The following is a 22,462-nucleotide window of genomic DNA, read 5'->3' as shown; positions in this document are numbered from 1 at the left end:
AGATTAGCATTCCCTTTATTTTATAGATGAAGAATCTGAGTGAAATGTGGATATAGTATGATTTATCCAGGACCAGATACTAAGATATTAATGAAATTATTATAGTTTATAGTTTGATTTGCTGGTCTGTTAAGTAAGACCAGTGCAGTTTTCATTGGATTTTACTGAAGATGTTTCTTGGTAATATTGGATTTTAGAAATACTTTTTTGTATGAAATGGTAGAGATTGAAAGATGGAAATGAATTGTTAGTTGGAGGTAATAAAAGAAAGTTTGCCTTCATCAAAGTGTAATATATTTCCTTTTCCAAATACTCTCTTTAGTTTTTCTTGCATAGCAGTATCATACTTAAGGGTTTTTGTTTTGGGTTTGGTTTTTTTTTGTTTTGTTTGCTTTCCATTTCTTATCATCACCTCCTTTTATCTGTATAGAAATGAATTTGTTGAAATTTGTAGTTGGCATCTCCCGTTTTTGTTTTGTTTTGTTTTTTTGGGGGAAGGACAACAAACAATTGTGCCTCTCCCCCTACTGTTTCTCTAATGGATGGGGAAATTTTTCTACAGTTTCTCTGACTTTTTCCTACTATGCTAGCTCAGACTATGGTGATCAATAAGATACTATACAAATGGTGCTGAGATGTTTTATTTCCTGGAATTAGGAAGTAATAGCATCTTTGAAAGCATATGCTATTTTCTAATTTCCATTTATCAATTCTTTATTGAGTGATTGGTGCCTTCTTCATGGCAGCCATGGCATTTATTAAGCACTTCTTCTTGGCCTAATCCTAGTTCCCACCTTTTTTTTTTTTTCTTTTTTTCTTTTTTTTTAAACGTAAATTTAAGAGCTTGCTTATTTTTGAAGAACTTTAATCTCCCATGGTTCACCTTTAATAGAGGGTAAACGCATATATCCCCTGTGTCATGTCTGACATGGGCATGGTGGGCTTGGTCAGAAGTGGCAATCTGCCAGCTTAGTCACCTTCTTAGTCATTTTGTGGCCCTTGATCATGCTCTTAGCCAGGACATGGCACTCCTGTCTGACACATCAGTGACAGCAACAGCAGAAAGGGTTTTTGTTTCATCAATTGAAGTTTTTTTAATGAAACATTTTACATTTAATAGGGAATACATAGCTCCTTTGGTCTCATATATTTCCTATGTATATTTGTATGTCTGTGATATTTCTTGTGATCATTCTTTAAACATCTGTTTTCTAGGAATTTTAGAACTTTTTGTGTTGCTACCATAAAAAAAAAAAATTCTCATATCAGCATAAACTGATTTTAGAAATATTAATATAGAATTGAATTATTTGGGATATGGTTTTGCAAGACACAACCCTTGAAAAACATGTGAACAAGGGAAAATTTATTCCTTCATGTGATATAATTCCATGTGATAGGGAAATTATTCCTTACTCTGAAGTTAATTACTTAATTTGGGGGCTGATATAAAAATCATTATTAGATTGAAGAGCTTGATATTTCTAAGCTTTAAAAAAAAAATAAAAATACTTTTTAAAGGAGTAGCCATTTAAACAGAAGTATGAAAACCTGTGTTTAGCAGTTTATACTTGTAAAAGAATGGAACTTTAAAATCAGAGCTAACACGTGTTGTCTTTTTTTTTGAAGTAGAATTATTCTTGAAAAGGATTAAAGAGAGGAAGATCTCAAAGTTCTGAAAAACCTCAGAAACCATTTATAGTGAATTATAGATGCAAACAATTCTAGAGTGCCTTCCCCAAAATGTTTGATCTAACTAAATTAAATCTCTTACTTTTGCTCAATCTTGGAAGGAGATTGAAACACTGGAAAACTCAGAGCCAGTTTCCTTAAACAGTTACTCCAGAAAACATGGTGGAAGGATTGTAGTGAACAAGCATCTCTTAAACCTCCCTTTCATCTGAACTGGGTCGAGCCTACATACTAGGGAGTTTGGTGTAGAAATAACAGGGAACTGGGAGGTAGAGAGGAAAGGGAAACACGGAGGTTTTCATGAAAAAATTCATCATAAATAAAACAGACTCCAGTCTCAGAAAGGAGGGTGGAGTTGAAAATGAAGAAAGGACAAAAGTCGTAACTTGTGACGGGGTCTAGTTGAGAGGAAGAAAAGCAAGGGAGCCAAAGTAGTGCCTGAGTCACAGATTACTGGTGTGGTGTGAGGGTGGGCCAGGCGAGAAAGGAGCAGAAGAGAAGACCTTGAAGAGGAAAATGACTATAAAGGACTTAGTAATTTTGGTCCGAGATTCCAGAGCACCAGTGAGTGGACACAGGCTTCAATCCTGACAGTGAGGTGGTGAGTCCAAGGTGTAGGGCAGCCTATGTAGAGGGCTGTTTGGCCCTGTGCCAAGAGGGAGAGAAATGGGTTTGTCTTCTAAAAAAAAGTATTTGAGGTATTGTAAGAAAAAGAGTAGCTGGAATCTGGATTAGTTTTGTTCTAAGGGTTTAGAATTAGGGAGTATACAACTAGGAGGACTGCACTCATGTAGAAAGGAAGTAGGATAGAAATTGCTATTTCTCATAATTAGAGTGTGACAGGAAGAGGCAGGGCTGGAGAGATGGACAGCCTATGAATGTTCTTTCCTGAGAATTGCAAGACAACCTCCCTTGTTGTGAAAATACATTAAAATCAATATGGAATCAAGGAAGCATAAGGAAAAAAGATAACACATGGTGTTCTGAAAGTCTTAGTATACTTTTAAGTTGTTAAATCTTATTGAAGTTTATGTTAAAGCTCAAAACTGCATTAAGATTTTTGGGACACCATCCATCTGTAAGCAAAACACATTTCCATATTGTGAAGGGACAAAAAGAAAGAAAATCTAAGAATAAGAACTAAGAGTACTTTCATTATTTGGGGAATGGCTGGACAAAGTTTAGCATATGAAAGGAATATATTTATGACAAATAATGAAAAAGATGATTTTAGAGAATCATGGAAAATATTAAGTGGTACAGTGTTTGAAGTGAACAGAATCCAGTGGTGACATTTTGAAGAAAAACAGTTTTAAAAGACTTTAAGAACTCCAACCAAAGGCTTTCCAAATCTTGAGGGCCTAAGAGGTGATGAACTGCAAATTCAAAAAGAGACGTACATTTTTGGACATCCAATGCAACATATGCGAATGGCTTTTGGAGATGTGAGGTTCGAGGTCAACGGATAGTTTGGGAAAGGATAGGTGCATTTGAAAATCATTATTCTGCATAACAAAATGAGCAGAAGATATTAAAGTTCATAAATATAATTCATGCATATTTATGAGATTTGGTGATAATGTAAAGCCTTTGTTAAAAGACTATGGCTGTTTTAGTAGGCTTCAAAATCAGTATTAGTTGATAGTTATGGCAGCTAAAAACATTTTAATGCAGTTTTGGTCTGTATTAATGGTAGCATGATGTCCAGAAGGAAGAATGCAGTTTATCCTGGTTACATTTCTGGACATGACACTTTAAGAATGTAGTTACTCAAAGGGTAATGTACTCCATACATAATTAAGTTAAAGAAATTGGGTATTAGGGGCAGCTAGGTGATGTAGTAGATAGAGCACCAGCCCTGAAGTCAGGAGGACCTGAGTTCAAATCTGCCCTCAGACACTTAACACTTCCTAGCTGTGTGATCCTGGGGAAATCATTTAACCCCACTTGCCATAACAACAAAAAAATGGTTGGGGTTTAGTTTGAAAAAAAGAGAAGCCAAGGTTCAACTTGGGTGATAGTAGCTCTTAAAATATTTGAAGGGCCTACATTTGGTAAAGGGCTTACTTTGCTTGGATTATGGAGGACAGAGACAGGATTAGTATGAAAAAAGCATTTTTCAACAGAAACAAACTTGTGAATTCATAATAAGTATCTCAGGACAAAACAAATTCAGTCTTTAAGTAGAGATTGGACAACTTCTTATCAAGGATGTTATGGAGGGAAAAGAGAGACTAGTTTTGAGATCAGAAAACCAATGTTCAAATCCAAGTTTCACTATTTGATTCTGGACAAATCCCTTAACTCACCTGGATTTCAATTCTCTCCTTGTAAAAGAGAGGGAGTTGAGTAGTTGACTTTTGGAGTTCCCTTTCTGGTGGAATCCAGTGACTTCAGAAATTCTTTTCCACACTGCTTGCATATTTGTTTGAAAAAACAACATGGCCTAATGAATGTTTTAAAATTTTTATTCTGATCTTTTTGGTTTCAGGTATACCACTGGGTAAATTCATTTCTTAATACCCTTTCGCTAAAATGGAGAATGTTTGTCTAGTTGTGTATAAAGTACATTCTAAATAAAGATGTATTTATACCCTTTATCGTATTTAAAATCAGAAGGCCAAATGAAAACAATACTAGCTTAAACAAAAAGCATTACATAGCAAAAGCCTATCCTTGTTTATATTTACTGATGATTAATCAGTTCAAGAGAATGAATTAATAATATTTCAGATTTTATATGATTAATTGTATTACAACTAATATATGTTTATAAACATGATTTTGAAAAATGCATTCTTTAAAAATGAATGGTTTTATAAATTTTCCCCCCCAAAAATTTTAAATTTGGACTTTGCTTTTTTTTTTTTTCTTTTTAAAAGAATTGCCATAGTATTTCTGATAAAGTATGAGTAAGACTCTTCTCATTTTAAAATGAGGGAATTGACGTGCAGAAAAATACAGTGACATATGTTTTAGTTAGTTTTAGAGTTAGTGACAGAGCCAGGACTGCTATATAAGCCTCTGTCCTCACAGTATTCTTTAGACTTCCCCTTAATTTCAGAAACTCGTGGAACAGACTTAAATATTCAAACAACTGTATTTTTTAAAAAAGCTCCTTGGTTAAATAAAGTTTGCTTATCTTGTAGCCATGAAAATTGGGAAGGAAATTAGTCACTTTCATTAGAATAATATAATCTTCCAGACTACTATTGTCTATAACTGAAAATCCACATTGCCAAAAAACAAATTTTAGACTTGAGGGAGGAGAAATGGAGGAATTAATAGCTTTGTGCAAAAGGTACAGAACATTATCACGCAACAGGTTGAAAATTAGAATGGATTATATAGAAATTAATAACTCTGTGAGACAAGAATCACTAAAAAAAACGAAGTGAAAAGACTGGAGAAATAGAAGAAAACACAAGCAATATTACATTTTTTGAACTACTGAGATAATTGTGCCATTTAGTTTAACATAATGTCTTTTAGAATTGCAATAAGAGATAGAGATCTGTGCAATGAAGAATTGGTTAGTTGTCCTGTCTTTGAAGTACTTACATAAGTAGACTAACATACAGAATAAAAGATTATAAACTTATAACATTTTAATCTGGTGTGTAATAGAATCATTAGCTATAAACTACAGAAATTATGTGTTAAAATATGTAAAGTTTTACAGATAACAGGCAGTTGTAAATTAGATGCTATATTAATTTAAGGGTATATATAAAACAAACTTTCTTAATTTTTTCACTTAGTAGGACACTGTCCAAAAGCAGCTTAAATTTTTTTTAAATTCTTTAAAAGCTACTCTGTTATTTAAAAAAAAAAAAAAAAAAAGTATTTTATAGTACTACAAAAACTACTTCTGCTGTTTTCATGCAAGTGATCCTAACTATAATCAGATCTGCCAGCAGCAGAATTATAATGTCCTTTGGGACTTGACAATTGAGAAGCATTTTGAGATGCAGCAAATTCAGTCCAATCCAACAAGCATTTATTCAGTGCCTGTTCTAAAAGTGCAAAGAATTTTACTCCTTGCAAAGGAAAAGAAAGACAAATTTTAAAATAGTCCCTGACCTCTAAGAGGATACAGTCTAGGCAGCAGGTACAGTATTTAAACAGATAATAGTATGTTGTGAAAGGAGAGAACACTGATAATTAGGGACCTTAGGAAAGACTCCCCTTGGGAAAGTTTTGAAAGAAGACTGGGATTCCAGGAAGGGAGCATTGTTCCGGGTAGCTGTTGGAGAAGGACTATTACAAAGACAAGGGAGGAAGGCTAGTTTGGTCTGGGCCTAGGGCGCCTGAAAGACTGGAGATGGCAAACCAGTACCAGATTGTGAAGGACTTCAAAGAACAAGCCTTAAGGAATACATCTTTTATCTAATGGGGTAATGGGGGAACTACAGAAGGTTTTTGGAAAAAGAATTAGATGGTAAGACCAGTACTTTGGAAGATCATTTTAGTAACTATGTGGAGGATTTGTAGGAGAGGGCTGAGACTGGAAGCTGATTGCTTTGAAGTTTTTGTAGAAATTTAAGCCGTGAGTTGATACTCTAAAGTAGAGCAGGGCCAGAGTTGAACAACAAGATATAATCATGGAAATAGAAATAACACTTTGGAAACTGACTGGATTTCTGTAGTTATTTTTCATAGTTTTATGTTTGTGCAAGTATTTTCTCCCTTCTGCAATGTTATAAGCCATGTCAGGATAGGTTTTATGTTGATATTCATTCCTTCTGCTTTCCTTATTGTCCAAGATGTTAATTTTGTGTGTATTGGACAATATGTATTTAACAGATTTTCAGCCCAGGAGACCATATACTGAGCACAAAATAGAATAGTTTGGATTTGATTAGCTTTTATAGCAATACTGCATATTCATTATAGACTTGTAGATTAATCCTCCAATCTAAGATCTAGAGGGGATTTTATAGGACCATCTAGTCCAACATTTGGGTGAAGAAAACTAAGGCCAAAGTAGTCACACATCATCATCACTGTCAGGTAGTCTCAGAACATCTGTGACTGTGAGTCATCTTATGGGACATTCTGTTCCATTTTTAGGAAATCTCCAGTTATTAGAAAATCATTCTATTTTATCTAAAATATCAGCTCTATTATTATTATAACTTTATTTTATCTAAAATGACTTAACTTCTTGGCATTGGAGGTAGCTAACGAGAGTATAAGATTTATAACTAGAAAGAGATCTTACAGATAATCTTAAATTGAGTTTATCCAAAAAGATTTCAACAGATTAGAATGTTGAGTCATTTTGATCAGATAAAATTTAAAAGGGATACATACATCTAAAATCTTTGTTTCAGAAAACCAACTGCCCAGAACTAGAACCACACAGTAACTATAACTGAGTAAGTCAGCATTGAAATTATAATGCCCAGGTTTGCCTCTGGAGAAGAGGTATGAAAACACAACTCCCTCCTTATGCAACTGTTGGTATGGAACATTAATTTTTACAAGGGATCTATTACTAAATAGGGAAATAGTGGAGGGAGAAACTCTGAAATGGAAAATCAGCTTGACAGGAAGGGTACGTAGCTTTATAACATTTTGTACAAAAATACTCGGGGACTTTAAGTAGAGCACAAGCTCCTTATGTGAGGCTAGGTATGATGATGGCAGCCAGAAAATGACGGTGGGATTCTGAGTTGCTTTGACAGATTCACTATCCAGGGCCTGAGAGAGCCCCTTCTCATCTGATTACATTTTGGAGAATGATATTCCATTCTGAATCTACAGTATAGAAATATAACAGTATAAGAAAGACACTGATAAATAAGAGAAGTAGAGGACCAGAAAGTAGTGATGTTCAGATCATGCCATGGAAGGTTTAGATGTTTAGATGCTCTGGGAAGGGGAAGATTCTCAAGGTAATCTGGTTACCAACATGGTTTGAAGAATGCTTGTCTTGTGGACAAGGAATTAGCCTTGTTTGACTTGGGGGTTGAAGTTAGTTTTTTTCAGAAGGAAGGAGTTCAGGTTTGTGTTTGGTCTTTGCCTACCTGATTTGGCCAGCAAGCATCTATCTGCGTGTCTGTAATTGTTTTTTATGTATCGAACCTTTTCCTTCAACCCTTGGGCTAGTGCTGGTTATGTTGACAATCCTTTTAGAATATCCTAGCCCATTGGCTTACCCCAAGTCTGCAACAGTCCTACCCTTTTCTCCTTTAGTTTGTGAATGTTTTCAAGTCTAATATTTTTGACAGAAATTCCGTCAGAATAGAAATATTTTGAAACTTACGTTGCTTAGACTACAGGAGACTGTCCTGTAGTAATTACTGCTTGCGGTTCCTCCTTGTCCTTGGTAGGATGTACAAAATCTGGCATTCAAAATCCTCCCTGACCTAGTCTCCTTAGACATTCCTCCCCAGGAGGTACTCAGTGCTCCAGTGTACCAGCTGGGTGCTCCCAAGTTCCGGGATACTCTCCCTCATAATTCCTCTGGTCCTGCACCTTCCCGCTCTCGTTTACTTCCAATTGATCCTCAGTATAGTTCATTTGTCCATATTTATTTGCTTGTTTGTGAGCTCTTTAAGGGTAGGGACTGCCCTTTTGCTTCCTTTTGTGTTCCCCCCATACACACCCTTCCTAATAAACCAAAAATCTTTCAAACCCAACTGATGATAAAGAGTAAGGAGCAGCCACCCAAGCAACTTTTGCTCCTCTCATGGGCTTCGGTATTTGTTAAGCCTGAAGGGGTTTGTTCCTACATCTTCATCTAGGTCAAATATAGCTATGGCTACTCCATATCACTCCCACTACTGCTAATGGTAGTGACCGCTCTTGGTCCCAAAAGTTTAAATGCACCACATCACAGACCTGGGGCTCGAGCCTTCTGACTCCATGTCCAAGTCAGCACAAGGAGATAAGCTGCTGAAACGCAAGAAAGAATCTCATGAAATGACATAGGGAACCTCAATCCAGATAAAGGAAAGATTAGACACAGGATCATGGGGAGAGGTGTAAAAGGTGGGGAGCACAGGAAGTCCATCTCGCCCTAGAAGCTACCCTTTGTAGCACATCAGATTTTGTGATAGCATAGGAATAGCCTGAACTTAGAAAATAGCAAATAATGGTACTTCTGTGGTTGCTGTGACATGACAGCTTCATGACTCGATTGTCTTGTAGAGTAACAGATGTAGACATGAGAGCTTTAGGGTTCCTTTTCTGTCTCTGAGCTTTGGGTAATCACAACTACAAAGACTGGCATTTCTGGTATAGCTTGCTTGAAAGGGAAAATGTGTTCAGATAGAGAACCTTAAACATGTGAGACTTGTTATGTGATTCTTAAAATCTTAGTTGCATATAAAATTGAGACAGAAAAAACAGAATTTTTATTGAATAGTGTTTCGATAAAGTGGAAAATGCAGCAGATTTAGAATTTCATGGCACAGTGTATAAAATAGTTCCAACCCTGAAGTCAGAAAGACTCCTCTTGCTCTGTTCAAATGTAACCTTGGACACTAGCTGTGTGACCCTGGGCAGCTTAACCCTGTTTACCTTCATGTCCTCCCCTATGAAATGAACTGGAGAAGGGGATGGCAAACCACTCCAGCAACTTTGCCAAGAAAACCCCAAATAGACTCACAAAGGGTTGGATACAACTGAAAACCGACTGAACAAAAAAATTAAATATGTCATACATATCTTCTTGACTTTCCTTATATGTAAAATAGAGATGATAACTAACTTGAACTACACCAACAAAGAGGAGACACCTCTCTTGAAAGTTCTGAGTGCTTGTTAGGTAATATTTCTTGCTATTAATAGTAATATAGTACTGGTTCTATCTTCCTATGCAAAAGCAGCCAAGATCTCTTTTCAGCTCCAGCTTTTAAGTTTCAAATAGTGACTCGGAATTACTATTGTGCTAATAGTTGCTATTCCCACAAAATTGTTCTGTTGGAGATTTTTTGGGGGAAAGGTTTTATCATCTTAAGTAACAGAAATAGTAATAACTGAGTTAAGTATATGCTCTGGTAGATACAAATAAGATACAAATGTGAAAAAGATGTCATCCTTGGGGTTAAAGAATGTACTGTCTAGTTAGGGATTTCAAATCTAGTTTGTTGTTCGCCGTCCAAGCTAAGATTTAAATTAAAAATTAACTACTGTGCTATTGTATGCATACATTAATTTTTCTCTTTGCACCTAAAAAGGGTTAAAGAGATGATTTGGTTGTTGATAAATTTTATTAACTAAAATAGAGTATAATAATTGTCCTTTATCAGCAGAATATTCTATCCTTTGTTAATTGTAAGGAATCTGAATGTTATAGAGAATGATGTACTCTCAGAGGCAGTGCTGATTCTGCAGCTGTAGTATAAGTGAGCAGATCTGGAGAAATTTGTCTGCAAAATGGGTGAAAAATAATTTCATAGGTGATGTAAGAGATTGGAGAAAAGACTAAACTCACTTTGAGATAGCCTTCAAAGAAGCAAAATTAGTAGGAGGAGGAGGTTAGAGGGAAAGGAGGCTAAAGCATTAAAATCAGGACTGGAAGAGACCTTGAGAGATCTTTTAAAAAAAAAAAAAAAAAAAAAGGTAATCCATTTAAGACTGTATTAATTGTTCCTGCCTATCTCAGGAGGAAAGGGCGTGGGAAAAATAATGTAGGAAAATATCTATTACTATATATTGATAATTTAAAAAGACGACTTTCATGAAAGGTCTGTCTACACACATTACTCTTCTCTTACCTGCAGTCTTTTTACCTTTTGAGAATTAATGTCCTATTCAATGCCTATTGAGCTCTACTCAAAAACTGGAGAAAGTAAACCAAATGAAGGACACTGCAACTTTTCAGATGTGATTGTTTAGTTCAGTCCATTTAAATACATGTCTGAGCCCATGGGTGAAGCATATGCCTAAATATATTAGCATGGTTTCTTGGGACGAGACAAGCAAAACAATATTTGGTACTGTGTGTATGCACAAGCATAAAAAAAAAAAATCTTAAGAACAGATCAACCAATTAAGAAAATTTGTAGCTAGGCCATAAACCTAACTAATCCCATGGTTTTTCCTTGATATTTTATCAATTAAAATTCAGTGTTATCTAAACCTGAACTCTAAAGGACAGAATTGATTCTGTTGTGGTACTTACACCAAGAATAAATAAAATACATAAAACCAGTTAAAAATACTAAACAGTCCTATAATATCCTGGCAGCCTTCTCTGAACTTCATAATAATTTTTTTATTTTGTTTTAATTTTCAGTATTGCTTCATTTTTTCCAAATACATTAAAGACAGTTTTCACCATGTTTTTTTTTTGTTTTGTTTTGTCTCTTGTTGTTGCTGCTTTTGTTTTTTTGTTTGTTTTTGCTGAGATGATTGGGGTTAAGTGACTTGTCCAGGGTTAAGAACCCAGGAAGTGTTGTTTCTGATGTCAAATTTGAACGCAGGTCCTCCTGACTTCAGGGCTGTTGCTTTATCCTCTGCTCCATCTAGCTGCCCCTCACCATTCATTTTTTGTAAGATTTTGAATTACAAATTTTTCTCTCTCCCTCCCTTAACTTTCCCTGCTCCTCAAGACAGCAAGTAATCCTGATATAGATTAAATATGTGCAATTCTTTTAAATATTTCCACATTTGTTATATTGTGCATAAAAAATTGGACCAAAAGAAGAACCACAAGAAAGAAAAAACAAATATACAAACAAAAAAGTGATCCACATTGAGGCTCCATAGTTCTCTCTCTGGATGTGGATGTCATTTTCCATCCCAGGTTTATCGGAATTGCCCTGAATCACCACATTGTTGAAGAGGTCCATCCTGTTTGACCATCACATGATCTTATTACTGTGTATGATGTTTTCTTGGTTCTGATCATTTCAGTCAGCATCAGCTTTTCTGAAATCAGCTTGCTGATCATTTCTTTGAGAACTATAATATTCCATCACATTCATATACCACAACTTATTCAGCCATTCTCCAACTGATGGGTATTCACTCTCTTTCCAGTTCCTTTGTCACTACAAAAAGGGCTGCCACAAACATTTTTGCACATGTTTTCCTTTTTTATATACTCTTTGGAATATAGGCCCAGTAGTGAGACTACTGGATCAAAAGGTGTGTGCAGTTTGAACACTTTAGTGTCCCAGTTTTCTCACGTCCCTTCCAACTTTTGTCATCTTTTCTTAGCCAATCTGAGAGGTATGAACTTGCATTTCTCTAATCAGTAGTTAAGAGTTTTTTGCATGATTAGAAATGTCTTTAATTTCTTCATCTGAAAATTTGTGTTCATATCCTTTGACCATTTATTAATTGGAGAATGATAATTTATGTATTCTTATAAATTTGATTCCGTTTTTTATATGTTTTGGAAATTAGATCTTTATCAGAAACACTGGCTGTTTAAAAAAAAAAACTATTTCTGGGTTTTCTGCTTCCCTTCTAATCTTGGTTACATTGATTTTATTCATGCACAAACTTTTTAATTTAATGTAATCAGAATTGTCCATTTTGCATTTCATAATGTTCTCTAGTTCTTTGCCGTAAATTCCTCCCTTCTCCAAAGATCTGACAGGTGGCTACCCCTTGCTCTTCTAATATGCTTATTGCCTTACTCTTTATGTCTAAATCATGAACCCCATTTAGACCTCATCGTGGTACAGGGCATCAAATAATTTTAGATGTTATTTGCCAGCATTGTCTACTATGCAGTATTGGATTTTTCTTTTACAGGATGCTTCCGAATCCATCAGGTGACTGGCAACCTGTCCAGAGATCCTTAGCATTGCTTAGAGCATCAGAAAGGATACAGTGTTAGGTTCTTTTCAGTTATCAACCTATCATTGTGGTTTCCAAGCTATTATAAGTTTGGGATGAGCATTAACAAATCAACTGCTTTCTGTATTGCTCAGATAATTAACATTGAATAGCAAGCAGTGTTTTTGCCGAGGGAGCAAAAGAACAGCATGAAATCTAGCTAAGCATTAAGATCGGTCTCACAGAAGTCCGTCACAAAACATAATTTTGCTCAAAGGAATGTAGTCAGTGGTGAGTTCCAGAAGGATACTGTTACTTTATTATATTTGCTGACTGAAACTCTTGAAGATTCATGGAAATGTTCCTACATTTAGAAAAGTACTTAACGTGAATTGCTATTTTTACTTATTCTGAACTTTGCTGACATGTTTTCTATAGCCCGTAGAAGAGATGCAACTCCACTAAACTCCAAGATGAGGGGAGAGCCCTTCTCCGGATTTAGTCCTAGGACAATATTGTGTTGACAACACATAAAAGTTTGTTGCTTTTAAGTTTTGATAATGTATTGTATATCAAAATTAACTAAAAGAAAATTCTTAGGTAAAATTATATTTACTGAAAATAATTATGTGAGATTCTCTAGATCTCATCCATTTCAGAGTAATTCCTTTTCTAATTGCATAAAATGAAGCATTAGTAGCAATCAGATTATCACTATTAGAAGATCAAAAATTAAAGAGACTTGGTTAGTAAGGACTTTTGCTGTCATATATTTGTGAATGGTTACTGCATGTCCAAATTTTTCCTTCTGGGCAATGATGACCTTCCTTATTTTGCAGCTTATTGTATTAAATACACATTATAATGGAACCAATACTTTTGTAAAGATGGCCCTTCAGCACTCAGCTTTCTTCAGAATTACACTGTCTTTGACTTGGAATAATGAGCTTTGGTTTAATATTACACTCGTGGCTCTCAGCTCTTTATATCGCACTTTTATGTTTCTCCTTGGCTGAAGTTTTTTTTTTTTTTCCATTTGGACTTTGTGCCAAGAATTAAGAGAACATCTTAACAGTGGACTCACTTTCCTTCTTTCTTACCTCTTTAAAATTTTTGAGAACATTTTGTATATATGTGGATGAGATGGAAGAAATATGCCAATCCAGATACCATAGAAAGTATTATGTGTGCCATAGTAAGAATATCAGAGTATACAAAATAGTTTATAGGAGACAAGATCCAAGAAAGAGAACAGCAACAAAGTACCTTTTTCCACATGTTTATTAAATGTGAAAAGTATATATATATATATATATATATATATATATATATATAAGAAGCCTAATTTGGCAGACCCATTGTTTCTAAATTTTGAAAGTTTTGCACAACTAAGTGTTAAAATTTCTATTTCAAACTCCCTGGGGATTTTTTAGGACCTTGCTCTATGTCATTTTACCCCTATTCTGTGCAGTAGGGGAAACCATTTAACTTGAAGCCATCACCCACAAGTAAACTCTACTTTTCAAAGTACGCTGCCCCATTTTTTTTACCTAGAAGAGCAACCAGTACTACTGGCGTTCTGATTTTTGTTATTATTTAGGCGATTTGTAGAGTCCGACTCTCTGTGACCTCATTTAGGGTTTTCTTGGCAGAGATATGAGAGTGTTTTGCCATTTCCTTCTTCAGCTTATTTTACAGATGAGGAAACTGAGGCAAAAGAGTGCAGTAATTTGCCTGGGTTCATACAGGAAGTCTAATACTTGGTTTGAACTCAGGTTCTCCTGATTCCAAAGCCAGCATTATCCATTATGCTACTCAGCTGACCGACTCTTACTTTAAATGGGGCTTATTTTCATGAACGCCCAATATTGTTTGTCAGGGAAAGAACTTGAGTGCTTTAAGAAAAACTCATTTTTTCATTTACCCTCTTTAATCTCTGAGACTTCCATCACTACCCTGTTATTAGGTAAACATAAAAATAAAAAGATGGAAGAGAAATAAAAGGATAATTTTCACTTATTTTTGGCAATGGATTAATCCTAATTTTAGATGATAACACCTATCATTTCCCTATAACTCATATACATAGATATTGATTTTATTAAAGTTTTTTTTTCCCTTGAAAAAGCATGACTCATTCATACATAAATGCAATCCATCATCCCCAACTCATTGTTTAAATAGTCACCCAATTTCTTTAGATGACCTGGCAGTGAACTTGTTCTGGCCTTTTCTTAATACTAAGGAGATGGTCCTATAATCCTTTAATACTATGTCTTCTTCAGCTCTTAATTTAGGGTAGTTTCTGATGGATTTATAATAGTTTCCTTAGTAAATCTAGCAATACAGGTACAAATCTGTATCTACTGCTAAGTAAAAAAAAAAGTAGCCTAGGCCTTTGCTTGAGCATTTGGTTGAGTACCACTCAAAGCCACAAAACACTGCTACAGCTAAGTAATATGCATCATCCTAATAGGATTCTGTTATATCTTTCACACATAAACAAACCCTCCCATCACTTTCTTTATCACTAGTTTGTCCCTAGCACTCTAGTAGTAATAGAATCTAATAAAGCATAAGAATTTGGACTTGAGAAATGGCATTCTTTCCACTATCCCAGATTGTGGAGTATGTAGAAAAGACTAAAATTAATGTTCTCTGCAGATTTAATGTTTACTTTTCTTCAGTGTGAATGACTTTTTACCTATTCAAAAATCCAATTTTTCTTTGTTCTTTCAATGAAATGCTATCTTCTCAGCAAATTGGCAGAGTGAATTGATCAAATAACATGAAGGTGAGATCGCACTGTAACATGCTCTGCAATTGTTCTATTTGAGAAGCAGGTTGGAGAGTAGGAAATGTCCAAAACAGTCTTAAAATATCACTAATCCAGGAACTATTCTTACTAAGAGAGACTGTGTAAGGGATCTTTAATGACAAGAATATATGATTCTTAGTAAATGAATTTTTAAAACTGTGAGCCTACAATGAGTTTCCTTTTCTTGAGTAACAATATCAAAATATTTCAAGAAAGATATTTAGATCATGTTTTGTCTTTTTAACCTTGAATTGGTAATGGGACAGGCAAAGGAGAAAGAAAAGGATAAGGAGAACTATTAAAAACTAATTTACAGCCTTTGTTTTTTCCTTCCCATTTTCTCCATTCTATTAATTTAACTGTCTAAGATAAAATTTTTCATTTATCTTATTTAATCCATTCACCACCATTGTTATAATCAAACAAATACACATAGTAGGTCCAGTTATCTTTTGCCAATTATTCCTCCTAGGTATTTGCCCATTTATTGTTTCCCATTACAATGGTGCACGGGAAGAATCCTTCATTGTTCAAGTGTAGTTGCGGTTATGTCTTGCTGAAATATTTTGTAATTTAGGGCAGAATGTGGTCAAGTGCTTTTTAAAGAAGTTTTTATTTAGGCTATTTAAATAGAGAGAAATTCTTACTTTAGTCATACAGAAACTTTTTACCTTTGAAACATTAGGCAGGGGAAATGCCACAGTGGTTTCCTCAGTTTATGCTTTTTAATATACAAAGTTTATATTTTAAAAGTTTCATTTCTTGTATGTAGTATTTTGTTAAAATAAGTGGAAATATTTACCCTCTTAATACTAATGCATAAAAAGAAAGGAACTTCAAAAAAATAGTGTAAAAACTTTGATAAAGAGAACATATGGAAAATTTTCCTAAAGCAGATGATTCTACTTTACAACTACAATAGTAAAAATTTGATTGCATTTCTATAAAGAATTCTGCTCCCATATTTTATAGATTGTGATAGAAAAAAGTAACACAAGAGATTAAATTGAATGTGTTCTCAGTTATCATTAATTTAGAGGCATGGACTATAGAAAAGCTAAGACTCTAAAGAGATGATTTATAGAATTATGTTATTTTAATTTGTTATTGTATTAGTTTAGTTTCCTTCTAGATGATAATTTTAGCAGGAACCTATATCAAGTTCAAGGAATAAATAGTAAGAAGGTTATTTATCTCATGCCATTCTACTTTTTCTTTTATTGACTAGTTTAATGAGAGTTATTGGATCATTAAATAACTGTAGTTTACATTATTTGAAATATTTTCATTGATAGTTCTCCCAGGTATTATATTTACATGTAGATTACTTACTCTAAAATTCGGGATAAATTTCAAAAATTTTTCTAATATTTTGCATTATATTTCTGATTTGTAAAATGTTTTTATTCATGTAGTAATCTGTTAATAGAAATAACCTTATTGAATACTTACTTGTTATTGGAAACTTATGGAAAACTTAAAAAAAAAAACAACAAACATTTTTGGTACTCTATTTCTGTCTAGTTCTTATTGGCTACTTGAATTTACTGCAAATTTATAGAAAACTACAAAAAAACCCAAAAAAACACTTTAGATACTCTTATTCTCTTTCTGTTCAGTTTGTTATCTTCTTTAACCTTTAAAAAGTGATAAACACTTGCTTCCAAAAGTTGATGACAACGATGACGATGGTGATGATGACGATGGATGTTGGGGATATTCCAAGTTTTCAGATAATATGTTAATATAATAATTAATCAAACCTCAATTTAAAATGAATATTGGATAGAATTTCAGAAACTATTGACAACTGGATTAATTCTAAAAAAATTTTCTTAATCATGATTTGTAATTTTGAAAAAATATTTAATGTTTCTATTTTCTAATGCTTGTTATATGTATGTTTTTTTCCTAGATCTTCCTCAGAACTGTGATCCTAACATTCCCCTAGTTGCTCAGGAATTAATGAAAAAGATGATACGTCAGTTTGCAATTGAATACATTTCAAAAAGTGGTAAAATTCAAGAGAATAGAAATGGTTCAGTTGGACCAAGTCTAATATGTAAAGGTATCCAAATGAATCAAATAGAAAACTCCCTTCAGGAAGAGCAGGAAGGCCCCCTAGACCTCACTGTGAATCGAACTCAAGAACAAAATACTCAACAAGGTAAGACTTTTGTAATATAACATATTAACATGTATTATTTTAGAAGCCTAAGTTTTTTTTAACCTATTCCCCTTTCATTGTTTATAGATAAAACAGCTCTTATCTTCTGTAGCATATAGTAGAGAGTAAAGAAAATAGCAAAGTTTTTATTTTAACTAGTAATTTGGTAGAAGAATGATAGTCTCTAACCAGTATCAAAGTATCACTTCTTCTTTCATCAGTATATTCACATTATACTAAGAAGTATGACCTAAAGCAAGTAACTGATTGGAAAGTGAGACAAGACTTATATGATTAGCATACCCAATAATGAATGATCAGCATGTACATGCACTGTAATAAGCGCTGTTAATTTGGAATTAGAAAAAGAGAACTAAAAGATGTGTCCTTTGGCCTAAGGCTTTTTAGTTAGGAAAACAGGAAAAAAATTATATAAATGAAAAAAATTACATACTCAACTACCACAAGAAAAACTAGTAAGAATCTGACTTGATATGGGCCAGGAAAGCTTAATAATGTTTACAGGAAGAGATAATCACAGAGTGATAGCTTAAAGGATCCTTAGGAATCATGTGATTTAATCTTCTCCATCCTCATCCTCGGATGAGATAACTGGGCCCAGGGAGACCCACTAATCTGTCCTAGATGAAGAACCAAGATTCAGACTCCGGTATTAGGGAGCCATTGTTGTTTTCCCTCTGCTTTATTGCAGAGAGAACATTTGTTGTGAAGAAATAGGACATTCCAGATGTGTTAAGAACAACAAATAATTTTGTTTATCTAGATCAGAAGATCCAATCTGCCATAAATAAGGATATGGGAATATTCAAAAGAGGGAGGAAGAAACCATGGGAACTGGTTTTTAGTTTGCTCAAGAAATTTTGGGGATTTTAAAAGACTTTTTAAAAACAAAATCAGGACTATAATGGGTGTGTTAAAGTTGGTTTTAAAGGATGAAGGAAAGGAAAAAATAAAGATGACTTCAACTAACGAATTATGAAAAGAAAATAATAGGGATATAGGGAAGAATACTTAGAGCAAGCCTCATTAGTCAGAGCTAAGATGGTACATATTAGGGAGTCAGTGAGGAATAGACAGCCCACCTATGGATCACCCACTTAAACAGGATGACAGCAGGATCTGTAAAGATGAGGGGACCATCATGTTATGCTCCCTTTCTTAGATGAATAAAGTCATGATAAAATTCCCTCAAATAATAGAAAATAGCTAATATGCTTTTGTTTTACTTTATTAAGCTTTAATTTTTCCCTTCTGCAAAATTCAGTAATCCCCCATTTCCTTCAGGCACACCCTGTATCACCTGGTTTTCAGACCTTTCATCATTCTGGTCATCTAGAGATCTTCTTAAAATATGAGATCCATAACTGGGTACTATATTGCGTACTTGTGGCGAGCACAGGGCCCAGGAGAATCAGGAAGGTCAAGGTCCTGGCAGCCGGCTAGCCCCCCAGTAGTCCTCTCAGAGTGCCCTCGGGCCCTCCAGCTCCTGGGGAGGTGAGGGAGAGGAGCCAACTTGGGTGAAGGGCCGGGCCAGGAGTCTGGGGGAGAGGGAGAGACCGGCAGCCCAAGGACCAGGGGCCTGGAGAGGTGAGAGAAAAGGCAGAGAAGGGGGTCTTCATTGAATTATGGAGAATTAAGGTACTGAGAAGGAAGTGGAGGCCTTGATTATAGTTGTTTCAAGGAGTTTAATTACAAAATGGAGGCTCAAGATAGAAGAACACATCACATGAAGCTTTTTAAGAGCAAGGGATACCGTTGGGGGAGGGGGAGAGGGCTGTCTAGAGAAGCATATGGCAGACAAGCAGAGATAGGAGAAAAGGGAGGGATGTCCCAAGAGGGGCATTGATCTGCTGGAGAAGATTGAATGAAATCTCAGCAGAAAAGCCCACCTGTGAGAAGAGAGAAGGGGAAGATAGTCTGAATGAAAAGCTCTTGTCAAATGTGAAATATATGAGGCAAGGTCCTCAGCTAAAAGAGTGAAGAAGGAGCTAGGAGAATTTTTAGGAGGAATAAAATTTACATTTTCAAAAGCTGTTGTGGTGAGGGGCTATTAAATGAATTATGGAAGTAAAAAAGAAATTCCTTGCCACAAGAGCCCAATGGAAATCCCGATCTGGACCTGTTCAGCATGGTATTTCCCCCAACACTGTTTATAGCAGAATGAAAATAGGAGCAAAGGCACGAAAAGCTGAGGGAAAGAGCAGCAGGAAGATAAAGGGAACGGACTCAAGGTAAAGAGCTGAGCTTGTTCTTCAAGGGGTCAGAAAGAAAAACCAGCCCAGGATCTGAGGCCTAAAAAAGAGTTAAGGAATAGATTGATGTGAGGTTGAAGAGGATTTGGGATTTCAAGCAAAGGAAGAGGCAGAATGGAAACCCATAGCAGTCAGAGAAGGAAATGTCACAGTGGACGAATGTGGAAATGGCACATTTGTGGGTGAGCTCAAGTTTAAGGGTCCGACATCTCTGTGTGAAGCTGAAAAAAATGACTCCTGGGAGTCATTAGACATGAACTCCCAGAATAGTGATGGGATGGGGGATGGGGATTGCACAGAGAGAGGGAGAGGAGAGCCAGGAAGTAGCTGTTTTGTGCAAGGAGTATTCTCCTTCCAACCATCAGTGTGGGGGGAATGAATGAAAGTGCTGGGTTTCAGGCAGTTTTGTCAGTGTCCTTATATAAATGTAAAATCATTGACTTTGCTAAGAGAAAGTATCAAGTAGATAATTGTGTATTTACACACTTACATTAGTATTTTAAGAAGCTAAAATTCCACCACTGTGAATGTTCCTTTTTTGTTGGTGAAAATTGGAGCTCTTCTGCAACCTAATAGAGACTTTGTTCAAGAAATGATCAAAAAGTTTCAGCCCAAGAACACATCATCCCTTGTCTCCCTGGTGATAAGCCTTTCCAGGCTTAGCTAGGCTCGTTTTTATTCTCAGGCATCAGTTCAGTAAAAATTCACATTCAGGTTACATTTACAGTTTTAGTGGTTTATAGCATATCATACAATCAACTTAATTGTCAGTATCGTAGATGGGAACTTTGGCATTTAATAAAAACTAATTGATCATACACTTAACTGAGTTAGGGCCATGTAACTGTATTAGTCTAGAGTCACTGCTTTTGATGCTATTTTCAAATGTAGATTTTGCCAAATGCTTGTATTTTCTTACATTTGAGACCTTCATCTGAAGATGATATAAGAAAATGTAATGCATGTAACAGTAAAGCTAACTTATGTCCAAGGCTTTTTAAAGTTTTGTAAAGTACTTTTATGACTTTTGTAAATCTTGCAGTAACCCTGAGGTAGGTATTTAATTATTATTTCCATTTCACAATTGAGACCATAAGAAATTAAGTGACAGCACAAACATATGAAACAAGATGCAAACTCACATCTTCTTAAATCTAGCATCATTGGTATCAAATCCAAATAGAATTGCGGGCTACTAAGCCATCCATAAGGATCCCTGCGGGCCTCATTGATTTAATTTTAAAATGTAATGTTATCTGTGCTTTTTGTTCATTTTTATTTATTTTGTAAAACGGCCAAACTCAGGAGTGTTTGAGCTTTATTATGTAGCTGGTAGCCTGCATGTTTGACACGTCTGCACAGCTCCGTGCCGCCTCCACAGAGCAGCCCTGATCAGAGACGGCTGTCCAGATTCCACTTGGGGAATTCACAGTTCTCTTGGCTAATTAGCGCCTTTCGTTGTTGAATGAATCCCTGATTGAAATTAGAAATGTTCCTCCCCTGGGCTGAAATGTACTTTCCTAAAATGTCAACCCAAGAGTCTTGGTTCTACCATTGGAACCATACAAAGCAAGGCTGCTCCTTCTGCTTGTCCTTCTGATAAGATCTCAGCCACCATTTCCCTGTTCAGACTTAATCTCTATAAAGCAACATCTCCCACTTCCCTGATCTTTTCCTTTATAGGATGATGTGGTAACACTTATCTTTCCCTGAATAAAATATAGTTTCTCTCTCAGCTGATGTGGGACTTGATAAACCTCTCCTGTTGCTCTCCAGTGCTACTTTCCAGCAAGAAACTTCCCCCTCCCACAGCTGTGTAGTGTTCTGAGAATACTAATCCCAGACCTGGCTTCCTGGATCTCAGACCCCTGTGCAGTGCTGTGGTTTTGTGTCAGGAAACTGGTTCAGGTGAAGAAATGAGTGCGACCAGTAATTGAACATCCTGGCTAAAGAGATACTCTGTCACCCAAACTGACCAGACTCAGAACTTGGGTTAACTCCAGTGTGGATGTGGATTTGGGCAGCAATGAAGAAGAGATAGATAGTGAGCTTAAGCACAGAGGGAAACATGTACTTGTTTATATACAGCTTTTCCTTCTATGAAGCAAAGTGGTAGTAATAGTGTTTGAAGCACAAAATAGTAGGAAGGACTCGAGATCAAGTCTTGTCCCAGACTTTCGCTCTGTTTGTGTTACCTGGGACACAGATTTTGATAGCTGGGCTGTGCGGCTAAGCAGGGCTAGGACAAGTCAGATTTCCTCCTTTTTGCACCATTGTTTCTTCTCTGAACTCCAAGGAATTTCTGGCACTTCCTTTTCAGTCACACCCACTATCCTATAGTCAGTCATAAACATTTAAGTACCAGGTGATGCGCTTTAGCCCTAGGGACTCTTAATACCAAAGAAAGCAAAGATGGTGTCCACCCTGGAGGAGCTTCCAGTGTAATGGGGGCAATTTGGAAAGCATGGGAGTTGGGGTGTTGGGGAGCTCCCATAGATCCCTAAAAGTGGGAACTGGGGGAAAATACTGTACCTTCATGAAGTAGGGGCCTTTGGGTGTAATGAAAAGGCAGGCAGATTCAGTCTGGCAGCATGATGAAATTTCCATGGTGAGCTTCCTAGGAAAAGAAGAGATGTTTGAGAGTTACAGAGGAGACCAAAAGCAGTGTCGTTGATGGGAAATAATAACAATTATCAGAAGAATTTTTCATACATAAAAATATTATGCAAATTCATTCATTAGCCACATAATTTAGCATAGAAAATACAG

General features: G+C 35.6%; 1 protein-coding gene across 9 annotated transcripts in view; it reads left to right on the top strand.

Annotated features, from left to right (window-relative positions):
* Positions 1-22,462, top strand: part of LCORL (ligand dependent nuclear receptor corepressor like) — a 138,446-nt gene that overhangs the window by 57,723 nt on the left and 58,261 nt on the right. For all 9 annotated transcript variants that reach the window (XR_012482994.1, XR_012482993.1, XM_074272369.1 and 6 more), the window contains one exon: positions 17,169-17,420. Coding sequence is in view for 7 of the 9 variants with exons in the window: in XM_074272369.1 (XP_074128470.1) it covers positions 17,169-17,420 (252 nt within the window). In the remaining 2 variants the exon portion in view is untranslated. The remainder of the gene's footprint in view (positions 1-17,168; positions 17,421-22,462) is intronic.

Source organism: Sminthopsis crassicaudata, chromosome 6, assembly GCF_048593235.1.
Source record: "Sminthopsis crassicaudata isolate SCR6 chromosome 6, ASM4859323v1, whole genome shotgun sequence".
Lineage (NCBI taxonomy): Eukaryota > Metazoa > Chordata > Mammalia > Dasyuromorphia > Dasyuridae > Sminthopsis > Sminthopsis crassicaudata.
The sequence above is the reverse complement of the archived record's forward strand: the minus strand, read 5'-3'. Positions and strand labels throughout refer to the sequence as shown.